This window comes from Pristiophorus japonicus, chromosome 4 (assembly GCF_044704955.1).
Source record: "Pristiophorus japonicus isolate sPriJap1 chromosome 4, sPriJap1.hap1, whole genome shotgun sequence".
In the NCBI taxonomy this organism is placed as follows: domain Eukaryota; kingdom Metazoa; phylum Chordata; class Chondrichthyes; family Pristiophoridae; genus Pristiophorus; species Pristiophorus japonicus.
The window spans coordinates 126553555-126568219 of record NC_091980.1 but is presented as its reverse complement, the minus strand read 5'-3'; the positions used below and the strand labels follow the sequence as shown (position 1 = coordinate 126568219).

At 44.3% G+C, this 14665-nt stretch overlaps 1 protein-coding gene across 3 annotated transcripts in view; it reads left to right on the top strand.

Annotated features, from left to right (window-relative positions):
- Nucleotides 1-14665, top strand: part of LOC139263058 (dedicator of cytokinesis protein 2-like) — a 770661-nt gene that overhangs the window by 189831 nt on the left and 566165 nt on the right. For all 3 annotated transcript variants that reach the window (XR_011593033.1, XM_070878576.1, XM_070878575.1), the window contains exon 21: nucleotides 13776-13876. Coding sequence is in view for 2 of the 3 variants with exons in the window: in XM_070878576.1 (XP_070734677.1) it covers nucleotides 13776-13876 (101 nt within the window). In the remaining variant the exon portion in view is untranslated. The remainder of the gene's footprint in view (nucleotides 1-13775; nucleotides 13877-14665) is intronic.

Sequence of the window (14665 nt, the reverse complement as noted above, 5' to 3'; positions counted from 1 at the left end):
ACCCTCTTCTGGTCCATCCGCCTCATATATTAGTCTGATTGCTGGCTTTCTGCACATACGAGCTAAATGACCACTGAGGTTGCAGTTTCTGCAGACAAATTGTTGGAATCTGCAAGATCTGGCAGATTTTCCCCCACACCTCCAGCACAAGTTAAGGTTTCCATTGTTGGGGACAAAGGGGCTATGACCAGTAATTCCGCGCTGACTGTCCCTTTGACTGCTCTTAAGTACCCTATTAGTGGGTGTTGATGGCCCCATCCCAGAATGCATTGTCCACTGTGATGGCGTGAACGTCCGTTCAACCTGCCATTGTCTCTGCTGAGGTCCTACTCTGGGGTCTATTACTGCCTGATGAATGTCGGACTGCCCCTGCCTGCCTGCAGGGCTCTGAGTGGCATTGAGGACATGGACTCACTGATCCATTGCCACGTTGGAGACAGAACTGCGCGTGTAAATCATTTTCATCTCTTCCTCCCCCACCATGAAAGTCTGAGCCAACAACGCCGCCGCTTCCAAGGTCAAGTCCTTGATCTCAATTAACTTGCGAAAAATTCCCGCATGACCGATACCCTCGATAAAGAAGTCCCGTAGCATTTCCCCCCAGCAAGCGTCTGTGAACTTACAGAGACTGGCCAAACGCCGGAGGTCCGCTACAAAGTTCGGTATGCTCTGTCCTTCACAACGTCGGTGGGTGTAGAATCTGTGTCGAACCATGTGTATGCTGCTCGCCGGCTTGAGGTGCTCCCCAATCAACTTGCTAAGCTCTTCGAAGGTTTTGTCCGATGGCTTTTCGGGTGCCAGTATGTCCTTCATAAGTTTTAGGCCCGCAGCTGGTCAAGAGATGGGCCCAACGCTTGTCGGCTGCTGCATCCCCCAGCCTGTCTTTCGTGACAAAGCTCTGCTGAAGCCTCTCAACAAAATCATCCCAGTCTTCCCCAACACAGTACCATTTGTTTGTGCTGCTGGTGGCCATTCTAGTGGTTCGTGAATTCCCATTTCTCGTCGCCAATGTAAAATCCTTACTCTACACATGAAACCACATGAGGCACATTCCAGGGACAAGGCCAGTCTGTGACCTTAACGCTTTATGACAGCACTCCAGAAGTGATGACCCTGTGTGGGACCTCCCTTTATATACCTGAGTGATCAGGTAAGGAGTGTCTCCCACAAGTTCACCCCCTGTGGTCAAGGTGTGCATCTAAGTTGAGTGTATACAGTAGTACCGTGGTGTTACATGGTAGTTACAAACATGACAGGAAATATTAAGGGGCTTAGCAGCTTTGAAAGTGGAGAAATCCCCAGGCCTGGATGAAATGTATCCCAGGCTGTTAAGAGAAGCAAAGGAGGAAATAGCAGAGGCTCTGACATCATTTTCTAGTGCTCTCTGGCTAAGGTGTGGTGCCAGAGGACTGGAGGGTTGCTAATGATGTACCTTTGTTTAAAAAGGGATAAAAGGATAGACCGAGTAATTACAGGCCAGTCAGCCTAACCTCAGTGACGGAAAAATTATAAGAAAAAATCCTGAGGGACAGGATAAATCTTCATTTGGAAAGACATGGATTAATCAAGGACAGTCAGCATGGATTTGTTAAGGGAACAAATCTGACTAACTTGATTGAATTTTTCAAGGGGGTAACCAGGAGGGTCGATGAGGGCAGTGCCGTGACCTACAGGACTACGGACCAAGAACTGGAAAGTGGGATTAGGCTGGGTAGCTCTTGATCGGCCGGCGCGAACACGATGGGCCGAAATGGCCTCCTTCCGTCCTGGAAATTTCTATGATTCAATGATGTCACTGCACCTCAACAGCTTAAACAACAGTATATATCAGCCTCCTCTTTTACAGAACTGACAAAATGAACAATAATTGTAGGAGAAGAAAGAAACTTCTACTAGTTAATGACTCCAAATGAGAGGCATTATCTTCTTGACCTTTATTAACTCAGAAATATTTAACTAATATTGAAGTGAAGCTCCTTCACTGGGTACCTAATTCAGGTCATTGAATCTAATAGCTTCATATGCAATCTCCTTGCTACTGTAAACACATTACGTTTCATTTTGGTTCATTGATCTCAGTGCAGGAATCATTTTCCCTGCTTGCACGAATTCATTAATGTCCTTTTGGGAAGCAGAATGAATACAATCTCAGATACATAGAAACATAGAAAATAGGTGCAGGTGCAGGCCATTCGGCCCTTCGAGCCTGCACCACCACTCAATATGATCATGGCTGATCATGCAACTTCAGTATCCCACTCCTGCCTTCTCTCCATACCCCCTGATCATTTTTGCCATAAGGGCCACATCTAACTCCCTTTTGAATATATCCAATGACTGGACTCAAGAACTTTCTGTGGTAGAGAATTCTATAGGTTCACAATTCTCTGGGTGAAAAAGTTTCTCCTCATCTCGGTCCTATATGGCTTACCACTTATCCTTGGACTGTGACCCCTGGATCTGGACTCCCCCAACATCGGGAATATTCTTCCTGTATCTAAGCTGTCCAATCCCATCAGAATTTTATATGCTTCTATGAGATCCCCTCTCATTCTTCTAAATTCCAGTGAATATAAGCCTAGTCGATCCAGTCTTTCTTCATATGTCAGTCCTGCCATCCCAGGAATCAGTCTGGTGAACCTTCACTGCGCTCCCTCAATAGCAAGAATGTCCTTCCTCAGATTAGGAGACCAAAACTGCACACAATACTCAAGGTGTGGTCTCACCAAGGCCCTGTACAACTGTAACAAAACCTCCCTGCTTCTATACTCAATTCTCTCACTATGAAGGCCAACATGCCATTTGCTTTCTTAACTGCCTGCTGTACCTGCATGCCTACTTTCAATGACTGATGTACCATGACACCCAAGGTCTAACATCGCACTGTCTTTTCAATACTGGTCTATTTATTTCACTCAAGCTATTTTGGAGATTTAAATCCATCAAGGTACAACCAGTCAATTTGTAGTCAGACTGAATTGTCAATTTTTTTCCTGAATTTTTACGTATCAAGGTGAGCAATGTTACTACTGGACAATGGAACACTCTGGGGGAGAAAGTTGTGTTGTTTGTGCCACACGTGAGATGGCGCACATGAGATGGTGCTAAAATGCCACTGAGAGCTTTAATGCCACCGAAGGCCAGTTCCAGCGCCGCATGCCACAGCGTTGCCGTTGAATGCGATCGCGGAGACCTCACCATCATGGAGACGGTGACGTCAGTGAGTGTGCAGTGCTCACTTGAAGTCGTATCTCCAAACTTCGTTACAGCCAATGAACTACTGGCTGGAGAAAACAATGACAGGTTGAGGTGCCATGCAGCAGCAGGAAGCCGGCTCCATCGACATTATTTAAAGGGATTATCACCAATCTCTTGGACTTGACAGGTTTATGAAGTTTGAGCGGGTGTGTGCTATGCCCTGCTATTGGAAGAGTTACCTTTATTCATTTCAAGGTTCTTTGGTATCAGGGAGTGTTGTGACAAGTACAGAACTCCATAATTATTTCTCAATAGCTTCAACCTCCAACAATTGCTAATAGTCATGGGAGCTGTACTGGCAGTGGACCTTGCCCTCCAGGATCTACAGCTGAGGGAGCGGAGGCAGCGAGAAAATTGGCCTTCCGGACAGGCTGTCCATGACCACCTCATCAGACTCCGATTTTCATGAATGAAACCCCAGATCCCCGTAGCTCACCACATCCCCATCATGCAGTCCCTGTCTCACACTACATCACCTGGGTGCAAAGATGAAATCAGAGAGACTACAAAATATTCCAAACACAATTAACAAATTTATCTATAAACATATCATACATATCATATGAATTCAATAACTAATGACCGTTGTGCCTGCCATGGTTGAATAACTTCCATTGTGTGCAAGGTGTGCGATATGGGTGGGATTGTTGCTAGGTAGAGGTTGTTGGTGGGTGAGTGCTGGGGGTGTGCGGTTTTGAGCAGTGTATGAATCTTGTGGTACAGATGGTGGCACATAGCATTTGCTGAAGCCTTCACGCACCCTGACCACCCAAGTGAGCTTGTTAAACTTCCACCTGCACTGGGCGTGGGACCTGGGGAGCATAATGCTGCCCGTGACGTGGTGTGCCACCTCCCTCCACATAGTCCGGCAGACTTGTGGCGAGGGCCTGCTGCCAATTGACGGGAACAGGACCACCAGCCTTCTCTCCACCGCTAAAATGAATGCTTCCAAAACTTCATCGGAAAATCTCCAGTCTCTCTTCTTGGGGCAGCGATCTGCCATCAGCAGTTGTAAATAAGTGCTCCTTCCCCTTGTCCTTCTTCTTATGGTTGTTGAGGCAGCTGTACACCCAACAATGATGAGAATGAGGTGCTGCAGCATCAATGGCCCTCCCCTTTAAGTAGTGAAAAAAGACCGTGGCATCATTACTTGAGTTTAGACTGCTATTGGCCCATCTTTTCAGTGTAACGCCAATGAGTTTGGGTTTTTAGACGAGAATCATGACTGCAATCATTTTAATGAGGAGTGAGGATGAATTTTGCATGCAGCCTAGACAATTTTCAACTGGCACTACTTAATCATTTTCAGTCTAAACACCGGCCGTTCCTTGGCTATAATGATTTTCTAGCCCTTTATATTTCAGACACTCAGGCTTTGATTTTAACTTCGTGTGGGGGGTGGGGTGAGCTGCTGCAAAAATCAGGCACGGGCTATTTAAACTCCCGAGCCCCATTAACAGGCTGATGGTTCACTTTCTGCTTTGGTATGTCTTGAAGACAGGATAGGTGCTTATAAAATGCCAGTCCCTTCCTTCTTTCAGTCAATTTGTGCCGAATTTTGGAAAGTTCTACATTGCATATTTGTGCTCCCTCGGGACTCCATCAAGACAACACAAATTCATTTTACATAACAGACCTGCAGAGGAGAATTTCAGAGCTAATGGTTGCACATGGATAGATTACCTATCTTTTATATTAAAAAATGCCCATTTACTACTCATTTGTTCCATTGCTGAGAAATGGAGGTGTCTGTACAAATCGGATTGACAGAAAGTGATCAATCAGTGAATACTGTGAGAGAGAACTGTACAGATAAGCACTTTAAATGGCAAGTACTCACTCTTTAGCACGTTCTAGTTAGTTTTTTAATTGGCTTCCTTGTGCTCAGATATTTGGGCATTGCAGGACTCCTCCATAACAAGTCTCGGGGGAAGGGGAATGGATTTAAAATACAAGAACTAACTGCACAATTGTCAATGCTTGACTCAACTATCCCTGTGGCTGCCATTACTCTGTCACTTGAAGCTTCGATCATTTGTCAGTGAAATAAATGTCTTTTGGATTCAGCGAAGGACCAACTTCCTGGAAAATAATGATAATTAATACTCATAACTTGGTATGCATGAAAAGAAAAATGCCCTGTAAGTGTAACAGTGCTTGTCCATGCAGTTATATAGTTCAGTTAATTGCTATAATGATGGATTTTCAGTTGCTGAAACACATACTATCTGCAATCAAAGATAATTATTAATGCTTTGCACATTTTTGGTAAGTGCAGTGCGTGGTATGAAGTGGTATGGTATGAAGCAACACCCAAGAAGGAAGCACTCAGGATGAATCTCTAATCTATGCCCATTATAAAATCAGTTCTCCCATAGACACCATCTTGGGTTCGATGTTGTCTGTTGACGTCATAAACCGATGCTACGCTCCTGTTGAGCTGGACACTGTCTAATATCAACCTCTACAATAGCGTAACCCAGGGAATGTAACAATGCGCCCCTTTTGAGATACAAACTGGATATTGTTCTTTTACACATGTCGTCACACATGCTACTCCAATCTTTCCAAAGTTGGACTGAAGACACACCTCATGAGATAAGGTGAAAATGAAGCCCGATACGAATCGTTAAATTGCTTAATGTCAAATACAGATTAACAGTTAACATCAGACTCATTTCATTCAATCAGTACAACAACAATGTGCATTTATATAACACCTTTAACACAGTAAATTCCCAAGATGCTTCACAGTAGCTTTATCAAACAAAATTTGACACCAAGCCACATAGAGATATTAAGGCAGATGACCAAAAGCTCATTCAAAGAGGTAGGTTTTAAGGAATGTCTCAAAGGAGGAAAGAAATGTAGAGAGCCAGAGAGGTTTAGGGAGGGAATTCCAGAGCTTAGGGCCAAGATAGCTGAAAGCACAGCCGCCAACGGTGGAGCAACTAAAATTGGGGATGCATAAGAGGCCAGAATTAGAGACCACCAGATATCTTGCATGGTTGTAAGGCTGGAGGAGGTTACAGAGATAGGGAGGGGCGTCAACTCTGTGTAGTAATACACAATAATTAAACCATTATACTTACTTCCCCATATTCGTAGGTCGTCTTGCTAAATTACAGATAAAAAACTTATAACTGCTCTCCTATATCCTAACTTCGTGCACCATTTGTTTGACATGAATGACAGCGTGTGTGTTTTTTTCTGTCCCTCCTGTGACAGAGTCTGTGGTTCTCGTATTGGACTGTTCAACCGCCTAAGAACTCATTTTAAGAGTGGAAGCAAGTCTTCCTTAATTCCGAGGGACTGCCTATAAGGATGATTTTATCTCTACTTGTTATCTCCCTTTGTTCACACTCCTTGCAAGCACCTGGGAGCAGGTACTTCCAAGACAATGGGCATGAGGCATTTACTGATCACCAAGTCAGATTAATGAATTTGATTATTATTTTCAATCTTTGAGGAAACAACTTTTAAAGCTCCTTTGACATTTTAAGCTCCTTTTGTCTCAGTGCTTTCTTGTGTGGATACTTAAAAAAAACTTGTGTGAATACGCTTTGTTTTAAAAACCCAACATTTAAATGTAGTTCTATTCCAAATCGTTTCAATGGAAGAATGATCAATAACGTGAGTGATACTGCCACTGTCCTCTTTTCTCTGTCACTGTGACGGTGGACGGTACTCATTGCTCCTGAATTAATGCCTGCCAGGGATCCTGCTCATGATCCTTACGTTCCAACTTATGCATGTGAACATCAGGTGCAGACTCAGCCATGACGTCCTCCCTAGTCATACAGACTTGTCGGCACACTGCTTCAAGGCTGGCACCTGAAGAATGACCACGAGAGGATGTCTGGGACTCTGGGGTCTGTACGCCACCAAAGATCCATTCTTGTGGGAGAGGAAAGGAGGAAATGGGAGAAAATTATTAATCTGCAACACTTGCATGTTGAATTAGATTTCATAGTTCATTAATTATGGAACTTATTGAAGAGTTCTGGTAGGCATACGTTTGCAGCACAATACTTAGCACTTTCAGGAAAACTGTAAAGACAGCTAGTGTGGGAAATGGACACCCCACTGTTGCAGTGGTCTTGCTCTTTATAACATGAAAGCTAAAGAACATTGATGCAGCAGTAAAGAGAGAATTTTACTCTGCAGGGCTATCTGCGCTTGAAGGAAGAATGAACAGGAGATAACACTACAGGATCTTTACCTGATTCTCTGATCTGTGCCCCATGAGAGCACAGTTCCCTGCTTGGAACACAGAGAGCCTCGAGCTTCCGGTAGTTTGAGCTAGTTTTACCAGCGCAATTCACCTGAAATCGGCCAAACCAATGTTAAAGTTCGAGGACTTTTAAATGCAAGTTACAATGGGCCCAAGTTTCGGCCTCAGTTGCTCCTGATTTTTTGGAGCAACTGGTGGAGAACGGAATATCTTAGAAATTCAAATTCTCGGCATTTAGTTTGCTCCAGTTCTAGTCAGTTAGAACAGTTTCACTTTGGAACATAATTTTTTTTTCAAAAGGGGGCGTGTCCGGCCACTTACGCCTGTTTTCAAAGTTTCGGCAGTGAAAACTTACTCCAAACTAACTTAGAATGGAGTAAGTGAAGATTTTTGTACGCTCGAAAAAACCTTGTCTACACTTTAGAAAATTAGGCGTTGGTTATAAATTAGGCATAGGGAAAGAGGTGGGGGGGGGGGAGAGAGGGGTAAGGGAAGTCATTAAATTCTACAATCAATCCTTAGTTATATTTATATAAATATTATACAAATAAATCCAACCTGAATAAAAAATTATAAGCAAAGAAAAGATTAAATAAACCATGTTCCTACCTGTGTGAAACAGCAGCAGCCTTCGAGCTGCTGTGCTTCAGGCAGGCCTTTCATGTTGGAGACAGGCAGGGGTGTGGCGTCAGTGTCTCGACGGCAGCCCCAACAGCGGCAGCAAGCAGCCTTCGAACTGAGCTGCTGTGCTGCAGGCAGGCCTTCATTCTCTTAGTGGCTGGCCGGCAGCCGAAGGATCAACACCGGACGCACGCAGCTTTTCAAGGGGGTTGAGGCCATTCAGCCATGGGATAGGAGCGGCGTCAGCGGCTGGCCGGCAGCCAAAGGATCAACACCGGACGCACGCAGCTTTTCAAGGGGGCCGAGGCCATTCAGCCATGGGATAGGAGCGGCGTCAGCGGCTGGCCGGCAGCCGAAGGATCAACACCAGACGCACGCAGCTTTTCAAGGGGGTTGAGGCCATTCGGCCACGCTTAAGGGGCGGTGTCAGTGGCTCGACGGTAGCCAAGTCCTTTTAAAAATGGCCGAGTGCCAATGTTTCTTTGACACTGCGCGTGCGCGCACGCTCCAACGCGCAAGCGCAGGGTTGCCGGCACCACGTCGGCTCATTTAAATTGGACCCGCCCCCCACTACTTACAGAATCGGCGCGAGTGTTTGGCTCCGTCCCCCGCTGTGACGAGCGCGCCGGCCAAGCTGAGATCGAGCTCCGAGGAGCCGGAGAATATCAAAGTTTTTTTCTAGCGCACTTTTAGGCGTGAAGAACAGGCGTCCAGCTCGGAGGTACGCCGTTTTCGGCGCGGGCCGAAACTTGGGGCCATTGTGTGTAAATCGAGTTTCCTCAGTCTTTGATTCTAGTTTGAAAAACATTGGGCTGAAAATCGCTGGGTACATACGAAATGTATGCACCCTGCAAGGCTGCGCAAAAGCCAATTCTCGGGGCGCGATGCGCATGCGTCGAGAACCGGCTTTTCTGATCTGTCAAAACAGATCCTACGCATTCCCACAGGAAGGACATCTGTGCGGCAGAGATTGGGCTATTTGCCCAACTCATGCCCAGCAAACGTCCTTCAAACTTTTACACCTGGTAAAAGCAGGCGTATAGTTTACTTTTACCAGCATAACATTTTTAAAACATAGAAAAATGTAATCATTCAGTTTTATATTAAAAATCCTGTCCATTAAGGCAAATTTATTTTTAACCCACATTAAAAAAAATCCAATTTTTTTTCTAAAATATTTAATTATATTTTAATTTCAATTAATTTTAAATATTTGAGGTGTTTTTTTATTTATTATTCTCTGTTTCTTGTTTTAGGGGGTTATTCTCATTGATAGTAATGGGAGCCCGGACAAACAGAGTTCCCATTATTATCAATGAGAATACTAGATAGTGATTGGTGGTCCAGGTCCAGATGTGTTCGAATGTGGAAGACACCTTCCTGTACACTGTGCAGCGAATTAAAGCCTCAGTCCGGAATCCTACGTTCCTCCGGGACCAACAGATAGTTTTGTTGATGTTTTTCGGGTCTGAGACGTTTGTACGAAGGAAGCCTCCGACCGCAATTTTCGTCCCATTGCATTGGAAGCCGGACCCACCCACAGAACTAGCCACACCCCCAGATCAAAGTAACGAGGATGGCAAGTTTCCACCAATTATGCCCGTTTGCGACTGTTCGAAAAGGCTCTTCAAATTAAGCTGGTAATTTTATTGCCTAGCGGTAGCAGTATATTTATTTCCAAGATTGGGCACTTGAAGTTTCAAAAATGATGCTGGCTGTCTTGGGCGCTCTCGGTTGAGTCAGTTCCGTGCTGACACATAGCAACGTCCCTCCCCTATCTTAATGGAGAGGGACACAGTGAATCCTCGGGCTGGCTCTGTGGCACCCACTGGGCCATGAGGGAGGGTTTTGGCTGGACCAGCGGCATGGCACTCAAGAGGGGTTTGCCGGCTGCCTGTTGGCGGCATGGCCATACCAGCGGCTGTCATTGTCAGGCTGACTCCAGCTTTACAACCCTCTGCGGCACCAGGCCCTCCCCTTTAATGGAGGCTGCAGCACCCCGCCACCGATGGCTTAGCGCCTCGTAAAACTGTCAGTGGCATCGCCCAGCACCGACCGCACTCCCGGGAACAATTTCCCATGAGGGGCACAAAAGAATCAGCGCAAGGCAATAAGGAGTCAGCGAGCACGGCGATGACATCATCGGCATGTCCATCGCCGCCGGTGCGGTAACTAACGGCCGTAGCACAATGCCGTTTTCACCCACGGCATCCCGGGGGCAATTCCGGCCTTGTTGCTTCTGTCGCAAGCCCCCAGGCGCAAATCACTCATGGCCCCGCAAGCAGCGGCTGGAGGCGCTAATGGGTGCGCAAAGGGGCAATTTAGGCCCCTTTATATTTGTGGTTATGCAAATGAGTTTGAGCGGATACTTGAACCATAACTTCTCTTTGGAAAGCCAGCACAATTTCAAGTGTAATTTGCGCCCAGATTGCTGATTGCGCCCAAAGCGGAAACTCTGCCCCATTGTATCTAGTTGTATCATCTAGTGGACTATTGCGGTAATGCAGCCATTGCTGGAAATAGAATAAAAGCATTAGGTGACAGTTCACCTGACAAGTTCCTGAGTTGAAGTCATCTTGTAAGTGTGCGTTTGTGATGTCGTAGAGAATATACCACATACCTGACCTGGGAGTGTTTGATGGGACAGTGCAGCGGGAGCTTTAATCTGTATCTAAAGAAGAAAGACAGACTTGTATTTATATAAGGTGTTTTATGATCACTAAACATCACAAACACTTTACAGACAATGAAGTACTTTTTGAGTGTAGTCACTGTTGTAATGTGGGAAACGCAGCAGCCAATTTGTGCACAAGCAAGCTTCCACAAACAGCAATGTGATAATGATCAGATAATCTGTTTTTCTTTATTTAATTGAGGGATAAATATTGGCCCTCATGACACTGGGGATAACTCTTCAAAATAGTGCCATGGGATCTTTTCCATCCACTTGAGAGAGCAGACAGGGCCACAGTTTAACTTCTCATTTTCAGACAGCACTGCACTGGACTGCCAGCCTAGATTTTTTGTTAGTGTACACAAGTTCCTGGAGTGGGACTTGAACCCACAACCTTCTGACTTGGATGCAAGTGTGCTATCCACTGAGCCACAGCTGACACCAGATTGTAGATACCATGACAATGTAGAGAGAGCATTTCTGTTGTCCTACTTAAGGGATCTAATCAAGACAGAATGAAACGCTTCCAACCAGAGAAACATTTTATGATGTTAAACAAATGCCCAAGTAAAGAAGGCATGAGGTCGGGCCCAGTTGTTGGAGATTTGGGGTCAGCTTTAGGTCCCCAGATGCTTAGGGTAGTCACTAAACTTAATTCATTTTTTGATACAAAATACACCATTAAACTCTACAATGAGATACATATGATTTCTCAGAAAATAAAATTGGCTTGAAATGTCCTGCTCTGCTGCCGTAACTTGGCCGGAGACACATTTACACGCGTAATTGTTTTTTCCGGTGCACTTCAGGCTAATTTATGCAGTTTTGAGGAAATTCTGGGCCTTTCAGATCAGAATATCTCTAGCAGCATAATTTTATTGGTTATAGAATTCCTACTTAGATCAGTGCAGAGAGATGTTTGGAGACCTTGAGGTTGCATGTGTAGCTTGACCACCGGGGAATACAAACCATCGTCTTTGAAGTGTAACTTATTGGACTAAAAGGCACATCTGGGGCAATTCCGTTGCTATAGAGACCTTCTGCAGCAGCGGTTACCTTTTGATGAACTTAATACAGTTTCAAGAGTGGTAAGATGGTTGTAATGGAGGGCCTCAGGGCTTTGTAACTTCCTACTGTCTCTCAGGACACACTGCAGCAATTCACGTTAATTTGATGACACCTCGCAGCCCCGTGTACTTTTCCAACAAGAACAAAAGCAGCAATATGAGTAGGTATGGCAGCGTAGTGATTATGTGACTGGACTAATAATCCAGAGGCTTATACTAATAATCCAGAGACGTGAGTTTGAATCCCAACATGGCACTTTGAGAATTCGAATGAAGTTTTTGGAATGTCGTAAAATCCCAATTAGTTCACTGACGTCCTGTAGGAAATGAAATCTGTCATCTTTAACTGGTCTGGCCTATGTGTGACTCCAGTCCTATCAATGTGGTTGACGTTTAACTGCCCTAGCAAGACATTCAGTTGTATCAAACTTTCTCCGGGTAACTAAGGACGGACAATAAATGCCGGCATGGCAAGTGATACCCGCAATCCGAGAATGAATAATATATAAAAAAAAGAACACAGAAACACACTCATCAAGTTCGCCACCATCCTGATTTGGACATCTACTATTGTTTTTCATTGTCACTGGGTTCAGAATTCTGGAACACCATCGTTGGAGCACCATTAGCACAAGAGCCGCAGAAGTTCAAGGAGGAGGTCCAGCAGCATCTTTCCTGTGATGCCTTGCCAGTGCAAGAACATGTTAAAAAAAACACGGATGGCTGCACATCATTCCATGAGGACGAAACAATGAGGAGTCCACAAATGATACCTGTCAGCCCCTTTTAGTGTTCTACTTTGTGAAGACAGTTGGAATAGTTATTGAAATAATTTATTTCTGCCATGCAAAATTTATTAAAGTTTTCCAATAACAAACATCCCCCGATTTTCTTTTTGCTTTGATAAAGAACCAATTTACTTGCAGTTGATTTCACCCAATGTTTAGACCAAATTCAGGAAAAAAAAACAAAAGATTCTGAAGGCCAAACAAAAACAATCTAAAACCAAAATAAAACCCAGAAAGGGCTGGAATACACAGGTCAGTATTATTTTAATTAGACCACGAAGGGTGGTACTTACAGTAAGTGCCTCCTTGATCTGAGCAGGGCACCACTAATAAAACACAGTCTTAACACAAGGTCCAGTCAAACTAAAATGAACTTGAAGTAAAACTAAATGGGGATCTCGTCATGATCGATCACGTCTTGCGGTGCCCACAGGTTGCAGAAGGCCTTGTTGATACCGGCGGGCTCCGTAGGGGCCCCTCTCCAGGGCCACCCGGGTGCAGACAAGACCGCGGAAGAGAGGCAAATCGCCAGAGGGATCCTGCCTGTGGACTTCGCACATCCTGGCCAGGCCCAGGAGCAGATCCACAAGATTGTCCTCCGACTTGACCACCCTCCCCTCCACTGTATTTTAGAGAATCTGTTGAACAGAAAGAACTTGCATCATTAGAGCACCTTTCACAACCTCAAGACATCCCAAAGTGCTTCACAATTAAATAGTTTTGAAAAGTGCAATCACGGTTGTAATCTAGGAAACGCAGCAGTCAATTTGTGCACAGCCAGGTCTCACAATAGAAATGAGATAAATATATTTTTCAGTGATGTTGTTTAAGGGATAAATGTTGGCCAAGACACAGGGGAAGAACTCCTCTACTCTTCTTCAAGTAGTTCCATGAGATACTTAATGTCCACCTGAGGGCAGACAAGGCCTCGATTTAACATTTCATCTGAAAGACGGAACCTCCAACAGTGCAGCACTTACTCACTGCACTGAATCTTCAATAGTTAGTGAAACTTGCTAGTCAAAGAAGGCAATGCAGGCCTTTTAAGATAAATTATATTAAAAAAATCTATTGCACATGTTGAACCTGTCCTTTCCCATAATGATTGTAGCATAATTGTTTTTGTTTTACAGATATACATTATAGGGCTGATCGCAGACAGGAAATTCCAGCACTTCAATGCTGTCCTTGAAGCCTACATCAAACAGCACTTCAGTGCAACCTTGGCTTATAAGTAAGTTCCATTGCTGTAGCTGGCAGTGCAAAAGTCTTGCCTTTAATTGGGTCATCCTTCACTGTTGCATAAGCAAAATGTGACAATTTGCCATGCTATCCCATATCAGTGGGACTTCTTACTTAATTTACAGATTAATCTCTCTGCATCCTGCCCTATAGCCTAGAGCTGAACCTCTCTCCCTGCAGTCTTCCATCTTTTAAAGTTCTACAGCAATTCACTGTCTGACTGTCTGTTCAATCTGTTTCAAAAATCCTTCTGGCGTCTTTGTCCCAATTTTTTTTAAAAGCCTCTCGCACAGACAGAGATGAAAGTGTTTTCCAACTCCACGTTGAATGGCATCTTTCTGAATAACCAGACTATCTAGCAAATTAGCCTTTGTTCATTCCCGGGAGAAATGACTCCCCAGTTAGTTTATTGATCACCTCTCATTTGGGTGCCTCGTTCTTTTTAAAACTCATAAGAATATACATTTAATTTCAAACCCTCTGGCAGTAGAAGTAACTCTACCCAAATCCTTTTTGAGGATTCATGATAAAAAAAGGTCAAGAAAAGTGACACAATCAAAGGACAAATTTCTAAAGCCATCATAAGATAAATAGAGAAATCTATTCAGCTACTTCATTCAAAAAAGAAACTACAGTTCCCCTTATTACACAAGTTTTTTAAATGATTTCAGCGTTTTCACCTACTTGGAAGTACATATTACATCTTGATGTCCTTTACATGAAGAACTTCCTGATAGCAGTCTGACATTTTTTTTTGCTACATTTGAACTCTGCCCTTTTG